This window comes from Bacillus rossius, chromosome 17 (genome assembly GCF_032445375.1).
Source record: "Bacillus rossius redtenbacheri isolate Brsri chromosome 17, Brsri_v3, whole genome shotgun sequence".
In the NCBI taxonomy this organism is placed as follows: domain Eukaryota; kingdom Metazoa; phylum Arthropoda; class Insecta; order Phasmatodea; family Bacillidae; genus Bacillus; species Bacillus rossius.
Window position 1 is genome coordinate 18,572,431 of NC_086344.1, and position 19,318 is coordinate 18,591,748.

The window sequence follows — 19,318 nt, forward strand, 5'->3', positions numbered from 1 at the left end:
GTTTCAATAAGAGATGCACAATAAAACTACATAACTAAATTAATTTTTCTCATCCAAGCACTTTGATACAGAATTTGTCCGGAATTTAAGACATTCTTTGAATTTCAAAAATCAAAAGATTTTTATGAATTAAGTTTTGGTTAAATGCTACTTAATTCCATGATATAACTTTCATTTTAATGCTGTATGGTGTGTTAACTTGATTTTCAGTGTTTACGTGGTGTTTTGACATGCTTTTCTGTGTTATTAAAGTTTTATCTAGTGGTGCACCGATGCGGATACCGATGAATCGTAATCGGCGATTATGGGTACTTTCCGATTAATCGTAATCGGCGATTATCTTAACGATTACTTTGGCGATTATACTACGTTCCGGCGTAATTAAGTAAGTTTTTACCGTGTAATATTTTGTTACACATTTTAGGATGAAATACGGTAATATTTGTATATATATTACAAAATTCATCTAACTCCGTCATATCATAATTACAGATATTTCGTTAAGTTCAATAAATCTCATTGCCTCGAACAATAAAAAAGACATTTTTCCTACACGTTTATTTACGTTTCGTCTTTTGTTTAGTGGCCTTGTACATTACCTATAGCCAGAGACGTAAAATATATGGCACGCAATCAAAATACCACAAACAGTTGCAGTGGATTCTATGACAATCGATCTTTTCGAGTCATGGTAGCGGTTCAAAATCGTGGTCCCGATACCTTCTAGTTTTTATCACTGCGTTTTACAAACTCGTTAGGGGCGTCTTTGATAACATTATCCGTTTGTTATTTGTATGACGTGAAAAGTGAAAAAGTATTTATAATTTTATATATTTAGTCAACATAAATAAAATCACATGTGCTAGTATTGGTTTTTAGTCATTTTTATATAATTATAGTGAGATGGCGAGTAGGGAGAAAAAAAGTGAAGTGTGGAAACATTTTTCTATAAACTCAAGTGAACAAAATAAAGCAGCATGTTTACATTGTTAAACGGTAATTTCTTGATGCAACCTTATGTGATAGTCAATAATAATGCTAGTTTTCCGCACCAAAAACTTACCCATTGTAAATTAAAATTATTAGACTGTAGTTCAAGTTGTTTACAATAACAAATATAAATACAAGTTAATTTAATTTACACTTTGCAATGACTTAATAGTGTATTTTATATATTTTTATACTGTTATTACCTATAACTGTATTCTCGATTTTACCTTATCTTGTTATTAAATTCACATGGGAATAAAACTTTTTGTGTACATTATTACACTTAAAAAAATTTCTTCATTATAATCGGTAACTGAATTGGTATCTGCCGATTATTGCTCTCATAATCGGTAATCAGTAAAGTCATATCGGTGCACCACTAGTTTTATCGCAATTCATTATATCATCTTGTCCCCATTTATAAGATAAAATACATGTAACACTTTAACTATGTTTGTGGCAACTCTTTACAATCTACATGTAAGAATATTTTATTTTATTTTGCCAGCAGAGTTCTTCTACACCAAGGATAGGTTATTAATTTCATATTTTGAAAAGTTTGATACAGCCATTTAATACACATCACAATGATTTTAAATTTGTTCAAGCATACACAGTTTGGAAATTGCTGGGCTTAAATTTAATGCGTGGCAGGGAATGCCAAAACAAACAATTTTTATTACGAAATACACACATGGAAATGCAACCCTGCAAAGTTAGTTACGAACCGTAGCGCACAAATTCAAATTTTGCACTCAACGTGTTGTCATGTACAATTGTATGTATGCGATACTCATTTAAGAATTATTTTAAACTAATAGTTAAAATATTTGATTTTGTTTCTTGGATAAGAATGTGTCTGACTTTAGTAGTACGGTAAATGGTCTTTAACGTTCAAGACCACATTGCCAGATTAGCGATCTTGCTGGATTTCTGAATGTAATTTTAGTTTTAACAAGAATACAAAGTCTCAAATGTGAAATGTCCTAACTATAGTACTGTATATGGTGTACACAATAATTATACATAAATTAAAATGTTTTTGGGGCATTTTAATATTATGTCGATTTGGAATTTTTATCTCACTGACTGGTCATTAGGAATATTTCTTTTGGAAATAAAAAATGCTGTGCACAATTTTTCATAATGATACCACTAAAGAATGTTTACACAAGCCCATCACACTTAAAATATCAAAAGTAAGTTTTCACTCATTTGGCATTTTCTTAACTGTTACAGCATTGCAAATTGAAAGATAAGGCAATAAAATTCAAACAAATCAAGTAAAAATAGTTAAACTGAATTTATTGGCAGTAGGACTTATTTGCATTTAAAAAAATTTATGCACACATTCAAAACAACCATAAGAAAAGTCAAATCATAGTTACAAACAATGCAGTTGCTGAAAAAAAAATTTAAAAAAGCGGAATTGCTGTTACGTCGTTACATTGGACCTAGTATACATAACATTTTATAACACCAGTAATACAGCATGAGTTTTTTTTAAAGAAGTATCAAGCAATGGAATTAAAAACATCAATAAAAGAGAACAATATTATACGATGCAGTAGAAATCTCCAATTGCAAAACAGTGAATTTTTTTAATAATAAACAAAGGAGGGGACATCAATGCAAAAGATAAAAAGGGTTAAACACTACTGCACTGCAAACCTAGGATAGCAACACAAAGCACTGTTTGAAATGTAAAATTATTTAATAACTGAGGGGGGAAAAAACTGATAATTTTCCAACCACAAAAACTATAAACCCAAAAAAAAAAATAATAATAATTCATTGATTCACAATATTGTAAGTCATTGAAAAAAAATACATCATTGATTTTTAAACTTCAAAATCAGAAAACACATATTGTCAAAACACAACTACATTCAATCCAAGCTAGAGAAACAAAACTTTCAGCTCAATGTAGGAAAACAAACAAAATATCACATAAATACAATATCACAATGTAAACAAAACCAGCATCAAAAAATAAAGATTATATATTATGTTTATCACAATCAAAAATAAACTTACAAGAATGGTACTACAATAGAATTCAGATAATGCGGCACATTCTGTTCCTTGGCAGGTGCCCGATTTCTGAAAATGCTGTTTTATAGGGCAGTGCTGCCCATGTTCGCAAAATGCTATGTTGTAGAGCAAATACATCTGTTAGATTATGATCGGTAGCAAGTATTTTTTTTAGCAGTAACGTAAGGATGACATTTCAAGACAAATATGGGCCAAAAATAAATTTCTATTGTACATTTTAAAGGTTTGTATGTACGCTTCCGTGCGATGCCTAATGCTCTTGACTAACCCAGGGCTGCGCAGAGCGCTTCCGATTACCACTCGTGCACGTACTGTTAAAGCATTTTCGACCTTAGCTAAAAATAATACGTTTTTAGCTTATGTTTGCTCAGTTGGCTTAAATCTGCACATTCCCCGCCGATGCCGGCGAGGAACTGGCATTTCGGCCAGTGATATGCCAGACTATCGGAAGTCTACCGTATCACGATACCACTACGAGTTAACATTCAACCTTTTTTTATAAAAGAAAATGTGATGGCACAGGCAAGGGTGTAATTTTGTGCTGCTACATACGTAAAGTACGTATAAAAAATAATTTTCACTGCATTACATTTCCTAAATAACCAACAAAATAGAAACCCATGTTATAGCTTGTTACAAAATCTGTTTGTGATATTTTAAATCTATAAAAAAAATTTCAGCAAGAGAAATTTGTATGACTTTGTAACATCATCATCATTAACTCATCCTTATAATTATAAATCCATGCACTATTTTTGCCTAGCAATGATCATCACCATCATTTATGAAGGTTTTATTTTTCCATCTATGATTTACGTTCGGGGTTAAAGTTTATATGATAACATTATTTCAATACTAAAAAAAACTTAAAATTGCTACCCTTGATATTTATGGCAAACACAAAAATTATTATTTGTGCACATGAAAAAAATTATGAACAAAAACATATTATCTATTATGTGTTATAAGTTTAATGGATAGAGACAAAATTATATGGTGAATAACCAAAATAACAGCTAAATTGAAGTCAATACACTGCATAACACATAAATGCAGTGAAAGTATCTCAACTATCTCATTTTGTCTACTTAAATATAGAATAAAATAAATATTTATAGTTTGTGCCTTATTTAAAAACCTAAAATATTATCTACTAAGTAAAAAAAAAAAATTTAATTCCAAAATATAGTTTCTTTACAAAGTAAAGTACAGCAAAAAAAATGGCTAAATCACACAGAAATGTATTGTGTGTAATGATTTTGGGTTTTTGACATTGCACATACACATAATTTTATATATATTAATTGTGCAGTAAGCATAATTACAAAAGGATTATTGAACATTATAGTTGCAGATTTTTGTTTAGCTTACTCTTATCAATAGATGTACTGTTTTATGTACACATTTTAAGTGTCTGGCCATGAATATTTAAAGCAGTTATTACCATTGTGTTTGATATGCATTTATTACATGTGATTTTAATTTTTACTGACGACAAATACAAAATCCTCAAATTTGTGATGAAACGTGCTTTTTTTATAACACCTAAAATCTTGGCTCTATCCATGGAGTTAACAAAATTTCACTGAGAAAAACCAGCATCCGTACTAATTCAGGATCAAGTCTACTTCTCTTCTCCAGCTGCAGAGAACCTTCAGGCTTAAAAAGGGGGGAGGGGGGGGGGGTTGCTGCCTGGCTGGACTTTAGAGCTCAGAGCTCTCTCTGTTATTTATGCTGGAATATTAAACATAAAAGCTCTCTGAACTTCGTTACAAATTTTACAAGAATTTGTGTGGATTTTTTTCATTCCTAAAAAGGTCAGTGAAAACCCCCATTTTAGCCTTTTATACTTAAAAAAAAAAAAAAAAAAAAATTCTAAGACAAAACCACGAAACAAAACTTGTATGGGCAAGTACAATGGCTCTTAAATGTTATTCGTGATTGGACACCATCAATAAATCTCTATCGGTTTTGTAAATGGCGCGTTAACACGTGGAGTTCTGCGAACCATTTCGCGGTTCAGCCGCGTGACCACCTAACAGTAGTTGTTGGAACCCTGAAGACCCTGGCTGACTTAATACGGAAATGCGTTATCAATTCTTCCAGTATAACAGAGGTTTTAGATCGGCACTCAATACCATCAATTTGTCAAAAGTATAAACAGGTAGTTCAACCAACAAATTTCAATTAAACCGGTTTTTTTTTTTTTTTTTTTTTTTAGTAAAATACGTAATTCCCTAACTTACTCGTACGGAGTCACTGAATTTTCAGATTATCGACACATCTTATTAAAAGTGTATCCAACTAAAGCCGGATTCACGATAATTAGGGACAAGATTATGGTGAATTGTGATAAAATCGAAACACCGAAAAGCATGTCAATACACCATATAACACGGTAATGTAAGTTAATACACCATAAAGGACCGAAATGCAACTCCTATCATTTTTAATCAAAACTTGAATCACAAAACCGTGATGATATTAATCATTAATATATTAATGGTTTTGATATATTATTTAATTATATATAATTAATAATTAATTATATATTAAATTCAATGAATGTAATGTATTAAGCATGAAGATTTTATAAATATGTATGTAATAAGTAAATTTGAAAAGAAAAAAAATTACTCTGTTTTGATTGTACAACTATTATTAGAAACTCATTTTTACATCAAAATGTTACTCAGTTAAAAAAAAAACACTTGCTGCAGATTAATTTTTACTATTCCGAGTGGATCATTTATCAGTTTGGTGGGGAAAAAAAAAGTATCATAAAACATTTATTTCGCCTATATGTTCAATAACAATAATGCTATCTTTATCAGGAAAAAAAAACAGCATTCAGATAAAAATAAAAACAATAACATAGAAATCCCCTGTTTTAAAAATGAAATCAGCCTAAATATAAAACCATAAAATCTTGTCGAATAATAATCTATTGTGTCCGTCAACCTCGTGACCTTGAGCCACTCAGATGACCCAAATAATTCTAACCGTCAACAACTTTTTACGACTTGACAAATTAAGTTATAACCTCAAAAATGTTTGCAAGGTTAAAATGTAAATCACAATCAATTTAAACAACTTAACTTAACAAAGCGGCAAAATATGGGACAGTCCATTCTAAGGAATCGCAAATACCTGTGATGTAGGTTGCACTGTGTGCGAAAAGCCCATAAAAGTTCACCTATTTACTGACCTCTAACAATAACACATGAACATTGTCACAAAAATCATAATGGCATATTTTTACATGAAGCGGATAGTGTTAGTTCATGACTTCGACAGCTGGTCAACAGCTATTGGCAAGTTACTTAGTGTGGTTAGTAGATCAACTACATCACACGTTTTAATCATTCATACCACGAGTCTACTGGTTTTTGATTTACATACATTCAAAATTAATACAGACCTAACTAAAAATTATTACACTTATAGTGTTGTAGTGCACCGGGAAACACCGAAACCTACAATCTTGAGCAAGGCAATTACAATCAGGGTCATATTTTTATAAAACTTTTCTTTACGACATTTCAACATTAACAGTACACATCCAACAACAACACACTGTACTGCAACGCCAATAAGAGACTCAACATTCAAAACTTAGCAGAGGCAAGATTAAATGGTAAATAGTGATAAAAATAATACTGACATGCTAAATAACAAAATTAAAGTATTTATGCAGTAAATACATATACTGTACATATATACCATTGGAAATAGGAAAAGTTACTCTCAATTAAAATGAAATATTTATTAGGCAAATTAATTAAGCAGCTGATACCAAGAACTTTACAGAACTGGTTAGAATTCTTTCAATACTTAACATTTATTTTGTTCGTTCAACAATCAGGACAGTACTAGACTTTCAACATTTAACACCTAAATAAAATTTTAACTCGGTACTTCAAAACGTTAAAAACATTTAATGAAAAATATTATTTTTATTACTATGACTAGTGAAAATATTTTTAAAAAGTTGAGATTCCATGTAGAGAATCCCTGTAACTTGTTTCAAACTTGACTGTTATCAAAAGGAGTAGCAAATAGTCTGCGTGTATTTCTGCCACTATTATTCCACTGGCAGTTCTTGCAAGAAACTGAGTTGGGAAATGGGCACCCCTGGTACTTGTTTCTAGGGTAATGGGAACTTTAACCGATTTTCAGAACCGGGAATTTCAGCACTTGCCTTCAACGGAACCGAGAATTCCCGGTACTTTCAGTTCTAGATGGGTACTATTTTTTTTAATTAATGGTGCAGCAGTCTGTGATTGAAGTGGTAATATGTAGTTAGTTTTGAACAATTAAACAATTTTTAGTGACCAAAAGTTAAAAGATAAAAATTTGTGTTACAATTTTTTTATTACAAAATAGTATCTACTAATGTGAACAAATCTTTTTACTCTAGGTCTTACTCCCAATCTTTAACTTTGCAAAAAAAAAAATTAATAATTTTAACGCACGCAAAATCACAATATTATTAGACTTGAAATAACTTTCATCTTTTCATAACAAACTCACAAGAAAATACCTTTATTTGAGAGAGAATATTGGCGCGACAACCACAGGCACACACAGCAGTCCGGACACCGTCTGCCGACTGAGGCACGCGGGAGACTCCCTCCCCTCACCCGCCTGCAACGATCGCATCGCCTGAGGAGAGTATCAACTGAAAGTAACCTTAGCGCGCAACAGAAACAAAAATTTATGCTGTCAATGTCAAATCCCGAAAGTACGGAAAAAAAAAAATTGGTTTGTCTGTAAAGTCGGTTTACGGATGATAGTTTAACGTGACAACGTCATAACAAATCATTGATGAAATGATTGATCCAGAAGAAAATGAAATATCATATTCAGCCTGAGACTGAGCCGTAATAGGTTTTTTGCTACCAAACCATTTAGGCATTAAAAATATTATATTCTTTGAGGAATAATTTTTTTTTAAATTTTTCTATCTTTTGTATGAGAAAATCTACCTCTGCATACTTTTATGAATAAAATTGAATCATTTTTATTGAATTATCACTATTTTGTATGGATACAAAGGAGTGAAATGAAATCTACAATTTAATTAATAAATTTACTTTTATTTGCAGTCATAATTCAAATATATTTATACTTTCGAAATGTTGCGTGCGCCGTATTTATTTTTACAAGTACAAAAAAAATTTCGCAGTTGCCGGGATTTGAATCGACAACCTTCGTAATAGAAGTTAGCGATTCTCACAGCAAAACCACGAGGCCATACTTGAAAAGGAATAGTTTCAGATGTTATATATATATTTATAAAAATTTTGTTCACGGTAGGGGAATAATATTATTTCGTTTTTATAACACGATTTTAAAACGAATACGCATCCCAAACACACCAAACGTATTTATACATAACGTCTAATGTGTTACAATATTTTTTAAAACATTGTGCAAAAGATCCCGGGTGTATTTGAATTATTATGTGTAACTGTAAAACACCATTGTTGGTTCAAAACGTATTTGAATATTCAACATTACTTTTAAATAACCGTACCGATTGTGCTGAAAATTGGTCGACGATCATTAAATTACATAATAATAATAATTAAAATGATGAAAATATGATTGAAAAGTCAAATCGATGGTTGTTCCAATCGAGTGGAAGAGAAATGCCACGCATGCGTACAATGAGCAAACAGGACACATCCGTAGTGGGACTTCCGTAGTGGGACGCTTTTTCGTGCGTGCAGCCGGCGTTCATCGATTTATTAGACGTCACGTCAAAAAAACGGGAATCAATTTTAAATTCCCGGTTCATTTACTATGTCTAAAGTACTGGGAAATCCGGTTCTGAACACTACTTCTCTTGAGAACTGTCGTATTTGAGGCAAGCAACACGACCCAGTCAAAGCGTCCACACAAATCTGTTGAAATTTTCCCTAACGTTTCCACAACCATAATTACAAATTTCCTTGATGAATTCTTTTAAAATAATTAAACAAACTATTTTGCAATTTTCAGTAAGAAATAAAGACAATCCAGCCTCCGCCACTCCTATAACTACACTAGTTCAAACACAACAGCGTTTACAGTGCATATGACTATGCACTTTTACACCATCTGGAAAAAAAATGTGATGGCATACCAGAGAATGACATTTCCCCCTAAAATTACTATCACTGAGGAATTGCCATGAATTTTCCAGGTTCTGAATTAAATTCCCTGACTTTTCCTGACTAATTTCAACTTCCCTGATTTTTCTCTGACTTTTTCAGAATGTGGACACCCTGATACTACAAGATGCAGTTTAGTACACTGATGGCTGTGCGAATGATTAGCGCAACATTTATAATATCTAGATGAGAACATGCGGGGACACCACAATTAAAGTGATATCGTTACCACTTATCAGTAGAGACACAATTATTTTGCAGATTCTTCTTGCTTCAAATTGACTGTTCTACACGCATTCCAGCGGCGGATCTTAACGGAATGGCAATGGAGTAAATCCCCCCCCCCCTCCGGTAATCTCGCAAAAACTTTAAAAATAAACTAACTACTCCAGATGGCACCTGAACTTTTAAGTTGGTTATTTTTTTTTGTACCAAAGTATGTTAGTTTGGTTTTTTTTAACGCTACTGGTTGTTAACAGGTGGCCCAAAAATAGTTTAGGGCGATATTATTTTTCAAAATTTCGCACTCCCCACTGAACTGGGAGGAATGGAATATCATGTGAATCTAAACCCTCTGGTCATGCCCCCCCTCCCTTTTTTCCCTTTCAACTCTGAGCTGGATTTACCACTAACAACACGTGAGCTGATCCACTGTGTTCATTGGCCGTTACCAAGGTCGAGAGACTACATCCATCCGGCTGTGCTGCGCGTGATTTGGTCCCACAATTCTGTCCCATTCAGGGTGTTCCGAGTCAGCAAACCAGCTAGCTGCACATGCGTTCCAAGTTCAGTAATGTATAGGCATGTGAAAATAATAGTTTTTTTGACGTGAAGCTAATATCAAATCAAATTTTTAAAATATTAGTGAAGTCGAATCAAATTGCGAATATTGTTCTAGGGGAAGCTGTATTACACTTACTTTATAGAATACAGGATTGAAATTAAAAAAAATTAATCATTTAACATTGTAATGTTTGAACTGATTAACCAATTAGGCTCTATTTATTATATCATTTAATGAAAATTATAAAATAACCATGAATTTGTATATTAATATTCAGCATTCATATAAACAAATGGAGTGCCTTCTTTTTTTTTTAAGTAACTAACTTTATTGAAGCAAAACTTATACAACACAAAAAATAATAATTTTCATGAACGAAGCTTGGGCTTCCAATGTTTTAAGCTTTGCAACAAATGCGACAAAATTCGAAAGACTTCACCAAACCTGTAACTTGAATTTGTAAAACAGTAAAACAAATTTTTACCCCAGGCTTCTTTTGATGAAAATATATGAAATTTAAATAATTTGATGTAAAATTATTTTCTGCGAAGAAGTATAACAAGTGAAAATATGATGTATTTAAGAAAAACAACATTGTGGCCTTCTATGCATATAACATCTGTGACTAGCAGGCCTAAATGCAAGAAATTGTAATTTGGTCTATACATGGTACAGTAAGTCCTCGGTTTACGTCGGGGTTACGTTCCTGAAAACCGCGACGTAAATAGAAACGACGCAAAATGAGCCATGTTTCATGCCACTGGCCGACCACGGCCCAAGGTCGGCCGGAAGCGCTGGCATACAGACGTGACAACGGGCAATTTTATCAGCAAATGACAACCGACAGCGTGGGAAACAAGTCCAACTAGTACTTCTCAGCTTTATAGAATGGTTATTTAACCAGCTGCTTTATTACCTTTATTGATTTAAATATAAAAACAGATATATTGTCGTTTGGAAGACATCTTATGAAGAAAAAATCATAAATTGCAGTGAGCTGATACTGTAGGCCTACTACAAACGCATTTAATCACGATAAAGTTAACAACGGCACGTTTAAAACTCCGGCCAACTCAATGATATCATAGCGACTGAAGTGTAGAGCTGTAGCAAACCGTATGTATTCGTTACTGAGTAACAGGTGCGGAATCTAGTAACGAGTAACGAAACGTTACACACGAATGCATTTCGCTACTCACATTTTTCGTATGTTTTACGCATGCGCGCGCTTATTCGTTACAAAGAACGATGTTTGTTTATTAAGAAAAGTATAATTTGGAAATTCGTCGTCCAAGTTTTTTACTGTTTATTAAAGGTATTGTGTGTGTAGACAAAGTTTGAGATTGGAACAGAAACAACGTAAGAAAGTATTTTTTACAAATTATAAATATGTATGTTTTTGTTTTTTATTATCGCATATTTTCACGTTTTTTGTTCTTAACTTAAAAGAGATATTATAATAAAGCTGCTCTAATGAGATTTTATTGTTTCTTGGTTAGCAAAAGCTGTTAATTATCAAATACTTTTAATTGTTTATATTCGATTTATTATTATTTACGCGACGTCATACTGTACGCGTACGAAATACGACTCAATTCGTTGCTGTTACATAACATAGCATGTTATGCGGTATCAGAAGTAACGAGTACTAATTGTTATAGTAACGAATACATACGGGTACACTTTTTTTAGTTACTTTTACACCTCTACTGAAGTGCCAAGGAGTTGGACGAAAAGGGGTAGGAGAAAATGCTGTGTCGTTGCGGGAAGTAGATAACACTTCTACGTGCGAGATACGTGGGTGGCCGAGCGGGCGGGCTGGTAGTATTGCATCACCGCGCGGAGAGCAGCGGAGAGCAGGAAGCGTCCCTCATGATGTATGATAAGATAAGGCGGTGAACGTGTAGCTTACCTTACATAGTATAAATTAACTACCGAAGGAAACAAAGAATTATAAACGAATTATATACGGTGTTTTGGTTAAAATAAAGATTTACGGTCATTGTAAACGACGTTATTGTGAATCGGCGACAACTTAAATTGAAACATGAGTACTCAAACATTAGCGACGTTAATCCGAAACGACGTAAATCGGTACGACGTAAATAGAGGACTTGCTGTACTTTCATTTCATTCATGCGTATTAAGTGGAATTTGAAAACCATCATTACTGAACCTTTTGCATCATACTTTTCATGGGATGTTTATAACCCCAGCCTAACAGTGAGACATCTTTGATTTTTAATTAAAACTATTCAAAAATATATTTTCAAATTGATTAGGGATGGGGCTGTCAAATCCTCAAATAACATTAAATCTTTAATACATATCTACTTTTTATATTAAAAAAAAATTAAAAAAAGATCAGATAAAAACTAGTAACTTCAAGATTTGAACACTGGAAACACTGTTACTAGGCCAATTTGTGTTTTCCTATCCTATTACTATTAGAAATCGCTATGATAGTGTACTTTTAATATATACTTATGACAATAAAATTAGAATATTCATTGATTCAGGAAAATTTAGTTCATCAAACAAAAATTTAATAACTAAAGTTGTTCAATATCATAGTTAATATTTTATTATAGGATGTGACCTATTACTAAAATATTTTATTTAAAATATATAATGCTGAATTACCATCCCTTTTTTTATGGTGTAAGAGTAATTCAATACATTTTATTTTTACTCTAAGATTTGAAAAATAGGTACTTGAAAATATTTTGATGTCCAACTTGTTTTAGTCCTGTATTTCTTCTGAGTGATGCATACTTAACCCAGACATTACATGTGGCACTATAGTAAACTATTGTAAAGAAGGTCTACAAAATTTAAAAACAAAATTAACAAGAGATTTGAGGGCAGCTCTGAGCAATACCAAAGCAGCGCTCCAACACCACAAAACTATTAAAGTCTACTTTATAAACCAAGTGAATCTGCAAAATTGTTAAGCCTCTACTTAATAAAGCTTTCTTAAGAGTTAGTGAAAAGAGTTTAAATTTTATTTCAGAACTTAAAATTTTACGTTTGTTAGTACAAAATGAAAGTTGAAAATTGTAATTATTTTACATTTTTTAGAGCATCTAGAAGCTTTACTGTCCACTTTTTTTTTCCTCATAGTACTGTAAGGTTATCAGTTGCTCGTAAATTACTGTAAAATGAATGATTGAATGAATGAACACTTATATCAGCATATCTCTACCCTAAATGTAGTACAGTGAAACCTCCTTACAAAAAAACCTGTAGGGACAATAATTTTGAAAAGTTAACAAAGGTTTGTGTTCACCAAATACATGCAAAAGAAAATTCATATCAAGTTAAAAATGTTTCTGATACTAAATGCAAACTACTCCTTATAAAATGTGAATATGCTCTAAGAAATCTTGCACATCATTTCATTATTGCTACTGCGAAGGTAGAAATCCCATAGAAGCTTCACAGAAATCTTATGTTTTGCCATTATAATTTTGTATTTGCATTGTTCTTGGCTAGTGGTATAATATTGCCCTGCTGTAAATAAGTATGTATTTTATATATGCACGCCAAATTAGGTTTGTTATTTCTTAGCTAATGGGAGGTCGGTTTACTAAACATGCGTTTATAAAAATTTGTAATATAATTGAATATGAGATTTGTTCAGAGCTAACGACGAACCTAATTACTATCACATGTATTTAAGTTATGATTCAACTATTTAAACGGGAGTAAAATTAATTACATGATTTGTAAGAGATATTAGTGTACATTAATCAAAACTGTAAAGAAGGTTGCTGATTGACCAGATAATTGGACAGGGCAGTACGAAGACAATTATGTTTTGTCTGTGTTTTGCAGTCGAAGGCCGAGAACAGCAAGAAATGTTCAAATGGAAGGAAAAAGAGTTCAGTTCAAGACAAGATTGAGACAAGATGTAGTAGTCTGAAAGTCCTGAAACTATACTCGTCAAATACGATGATATGAAGACATGCTACATCATGTAACTGAAACATTAGGATAATAGTTGAATAAATATTTCAGAAGATAGTTCTTAGTATATTTTTTTTTTGTGGATAAATACAATTATGGTTTTTAGAAGTTGTAAATGCCATTAGAACGAGTCACTTCAGCCTCAAGAAACATATTTAATAATAAGAAGTGTTATTGGAAAATGTACGATCACTCAGTCTGAATTAAAGACGGAAATTAGTATAAAGATGATGATTTCCGTAACAATTTACTGAATAACATTGATATCAACGAGTTACGACAATGACGAAATATTAATGCACGGCTGTACAATTGGTGCCGAATGAATATTGCTAAACGTAACTAAAACCAAGAAATCAATCAGAAATTCTACGAAACTTAAACCACAAAAAAATGTTATCTTATACTACTGTAAATTCATTGAATGTAATTGTTTAGCGTGAATTTTGTACCAAAATGTATAAAGTAATTAATATGTTATTTGATCTTGCATCTATTATTAGTCACATATTTTATATTAAAACACTCGAAAATATGCCGATTTGTTTTATTTTCTTGAGTAGTTCTTTTCATGACATGCTTATTATAAATTAGGTAGTTCATTGCATGAGTGCAACATGTGTAGTCAGAATGAGACTATTATGGTGAGTGAATTAAGTATTAAAAAGTACATATTTAAGTTTCATATGTGTTAAATAATACACCATTTTTAAGAAATCACCACAATGCATAAAAATAAAACCATACAATCTTGTTGCTATGGATTACACAATGTGCCCAACCGTAAATGCGGCAGATTAAACGAGTTTTTTTTGGTACCAAAAAGGTTTCTAATAAGGAGGTTTGACTGCAGCAACTACAATGGAAGTGACTACTTGGAGCTGCCGTAGAAGGTGTGCGGGGCGGAGTCGTCGCCCGCGGGGGGCGGGGCCTCGCCGGGCTCGCTGGACTCGGCCAGCTTCGTGAAGGTCAGGTCGTTGCCGCTCCACATGGAGTAGAGGTGGGCCCGCACCTCCTGCAGGCAAACAGCCAGGCACGAGCGCTCAAGGCTCGGTCCAGTCTGCGTCACACACGGACACACTTAACCATCACAAAAGTGTAATCTGTTAATGTTTAAAATTCAAGGAATGTCATTATTTCACAAACAAAAAAATTTGACTAAAGTGCACGGATCTCAAAAATTCATTCAATTTCTTTTTAGTGTGCATCTCTTATTGAATCACTTTTAAACCATAAATTCTCGCTTATATATTTTAATATTTTTATTGTTCTGAATGTGTCCAGTTTAGACCAATTTAATACTAATTATTTTATTGTATAAATGCAGCATATAAAATTTACCACTAGTGCAGAAAAATAAAAACAACACTTCTGATACCTCGCTTGCATTTGTTGTTCTGCCACAAACATTTTCCAACCGACACTCACCAACTGTAACATAACTGTAAAAAGTTCTAAAAATTTAAGTAATTATTGACATTCGGGTGACTTTTTATAACAGTGTCAAGACACTTAATGAATACCGGTTGAAAACATTTGTAACAGGACAAACACAAGAGAGGTAATGTATTATTTTGAAATAACAACCCAAAATATAGTATTTACCCAAAAATTATGGGATACTGAATACAATTTGACCCCAAACTTTTTTATTATGAGTTTAAGAAGAATACTTTATGGGGTGAATATCACAATTCGAACACGCAGAAATTAAAAATCATGGAATTCCAAAGTGTTATCTTGTCTCATATGTCACGCCCTTAGAGCAGGTTAATACTAGGAATTAATTTATTATACATCTGTGGTTGACTGAAACTTAACACAATGATATTGGAGAAAACTTGCACAGTAATTTTTTTTATTTGCAAATTTTTGATATTTATGAAGAAATATTTTGAAAATGTGGCTTAAAAAAGTCATTTTTCTGCATTATGAAGCTGTGGAAACCCATAAAAAGTAATTTATAGTGATAGACTACAACACGATTATTCAGGGAAAAATACTTTATAATTATGTATGACTGCTTGACTTTTTATTTTTCACTAACAGCAGATACTAACAAGATAACATGTAGCACAAATCCGAAAAGTGTGTGGTGCCAACCAGTTGTCACACGATCGTCACGCCGTGAGGACGCGTCGTCTGCAACTACCAAGAAACATAAAATAAGTCTAGGAATAGATAATTTCACGCCTGTGTTTGGGGCCAGGCCGAAGCTAACTATTCTTTTTTTATTGTTCGGGCTTTTGACGTGACGTCTAATAAATCGATGAACGCCGGCTGTACGCACAAACAAATTGTCCCGTTACGCACATTGTCCCATTACGCTGTGTCCCGTTACGCTCGTTGTACGCTTGCGCCGCATCTATCTCTCTTCCACTCGATTGGAACAACCATCGATTTGACTTTTTCGAGGCACATTAAACTTGAAACACTCCTATTCGTTTCCTACTTGTCCTATCATCGTCCTATCCTTAACAGAATAACACAGATTGGAAGAAGTTAAATAGCAAACATGTATAAAAGTTATAGTTAAAATAATCTCTTCGTTAAAGTAATAAACATATTTGAATTAATGAGTGCAAATAAAAGTAAATTTATCAATTAAATTGTAGATTTCATTTCACACCTTCTTTGTATACATACAAAATAGTGATAATTCAATAAAAATGATTCAATTTTATTCATAAAAGTATGCAATCATTTCATCAATGTATTGTTATGACGTCACGTTAAACTATCGTCCGTAAACCGACTTTACAGACAACCATTTTTTTTTAAATTAGAAATTTGATCACAGGCATCGGCAGCGGCCCAGGGTGACTGTCGTCACCCGCCCGGGAAGGTTTCTGCGGGAGAATGTGTACCTGGGTTCAGTGATTTTAACCCAGGGACTTACCGTTTTATAATATCAAGCGACAGGAAACTCTGAAGACCAGCTGGGATTGTGTTGGTATGTATTGTAATTTTTTTTTTACCAGAAAAATATCCCATCAGTATAAGAACTTTTCTGATTAATGAACTGGGACCAGAGGAATAAACTGTGATTGGTATAGTATTTGTTTTTTCTTTATTTGAAAATAATAAAGGTTAAAAGGTTGATTTCTCAGGTTTTTTTAAAATAAAAACTTACCAAACTTAAAAAACTATCTACATATTTACAACTGTTTTGAAATGAACCCTCTTTTATCGCGTAATTGTTGCACTCGCATAATCTTCACACCTATATTTTTGGCCGACAAAATTGGGATAAAAAAACTTCTCGCGCAAACTTTGAATGATATTTTTGGTCCCGCTATTAGATACTGAGCGCTTTGTGTAGGTATCTTTTCCGTATAAAACTAAGTATTTTAAAGTAGAAATCTAATATTTATTCGGAAATTACCACTTCTCATTTAATTAACGGAAATACAAAGTTGTCTGGCGTGTAAATTTTCTTTTAAAGACATTTTTAAACGTTATTATCTTTATCTGATCGTCTGCGTCGCCGCGGTGTACCGGTGTAGATATCATTTCCATATAAAAATATGTATTTTAAAGTAGAAATCTAATATTTATTCGGACATTACCACTTTCTTATTTAATTGACGGAAATACGAAGTTGTCTGACGTGTAAATTTAAAGACATTTTTAAAAGTTATTTCCTTTTTCTGATTGTCTGCGTCGCTGCGGTGTACCGCTTTGTAAACATGTAGCCAGCGCTAGTTGGCATCATTCATGTTTGGTTATGTTGTTTCCCGTATACAGCGCGCGCCGATTGCATGCATCACGCACTCTCTGTCCAGTGCCCAGGTGACTACATTTGACGGCCCGCACTCTTTCATGGCAAGTTACGCGTTAGTTCACGTCACAGATTCAAGTGGCTTGCGTTCGTGTCACAGTTTGGTTTTTCTATTTGAAGTTGAAGAAAGGTTTTTGTTTATTGAATTATTTATACAAATTGTTTGGCGTGCTCTTTTATACTCCACCTATTTTTAAATAAACGTATTTTCCATGAACAGGTTTTGTTTTTATGAATAACTTTATGTAACAAATTTTTTTCCCCCGCTTAATCGTCGCACCCCTACTTTTCAAACTTGATTTTAGAATAAAATGTGCGACGATTATGCAAGGTAACACGGTATTTGTAATTGTTCCAGGTTGTGTTGCCGGGCCAACCTGGAATGTAACATTGTGTGACAATGCAATAAAAACCATTTACCTGAAATTACAGCGACTCTGAATATAATGTGACCCTAAACTTGTTTATTATGAGATTATGAAAAATACTTTATGGGGTTAAAATCACAATTCAAACACAGAATTAAAAAAACTAATTAAATTAGTAAAATTATACCATATTTACAAACAGCTAGTGCCACAATCTGTCAGTAGATTGATTGATTAATTAATTTATTTATTTTTTTATTTATTTGGAATTTGTCACATGCCACATGTTTACATGGCCTTATTTAAACAGCAAGCAGCAATAAGAATATAAAATGCAGCAATTATAAGGAAAAGGGTTTTATGGCTGGAGTTCATAACTCATAAGCCATTGATGAATGCTGTGATATATGGTCGCCAGGAAAGTTGAGAGGGGAGAGGGATGTGCTGGGGCTAGCAGTCACATACCAAAGTGTTATCTTGTCCCATCTGTAGGGCCTGGAAAATTTCGGTGTTTTCAGTATGCAAAAAGCGGTACTTTCAAATTAGAAAAGCGGTGGTTTAAAGTCGGTATTTTCGTTATGCAATGGAAATTTTACCGGTATTTTAAATGTTGAGTAAATTGTGCAGTTATTGAATATAATAGTTTACATATTTAATAAACAATCCATGTATACTAGGAATAGGCTAATATGCATAATAACAGCCAATTAAATCCAAAACAGTTACACAAAACAGACACGTTGCTATAGATGTTTGCAACTACAAATTTTCTTTTTTTTTTTTTTTGGGCTGCCAATGCCACATGCTTAGCCGACTTTAGGTGTTTGTCAATGAAATCTTTTCTATCCCATGAAACTTTACAGTTGCAAAATTTGCACATCACTGTGCTATTGTCAGTACAATAAAACCCATGTTTCTGATACTGATATGCTCGTATTTAATGGAGTGGAGGAACACGGGGTTGCCACTTGAACAAACCCCAGCGCACAAATGAGAAGAAACTTAGTGTGAACTATACCTCAGATCAATTTTGAGCATCAAAACCATACACGAACACGGCTAATGTAAAAATAAAGTAATTATGCTGAAACACAAGACTTGGGTTAAAGGATACTTTAACCTTGTGTGGATCAAGTAGAAAACATTCGGCTATAAATGAAAGAAATAAGAACAATGCTATCCTGAAATGCTGTGACATGTTTTTGGAGTAGAT

General features: G+C 32.9%; 1 protein-coding gene across 8 annotated transcripts in view; it reads right to left on the bottom strand.

The window, feature by feature from the left end:
* Nucleotides 1–67: 67 nt before the first annotated feature.
* LOC134540812 (translation initiation factor IF-2) overlaps nt 68–19,318 on the bottom strand; it is a 66,525-nt gene continuing 47,274 nt past the window's right edge. For 3 of the 8 annotated variants that reach the window (XM_063383754.1, XM_063383760.1, XM_063383756.1), the window contains 2 exons: nt 14,832–14,971; nt 69–7,692 (listed from right to left, as the gene is read on the bottom strand). In XM_063383754.1, the coding sequence (XP_063239824.1) occupies nt 7,575–7,692; nt 14,832–14,971 (258 nt within the window). In that variant the 3' untranslated portion in view covers nt 69–7,574. Of the gene's footprint in view, nt 15,017–19,318 lie in introns of all 8 variants that reach the window. The other 5 variants (XM_063383755.1, XM_063383753.1, XM_063383759.1 and 2 more) reach the window with 3 other exon arrangements.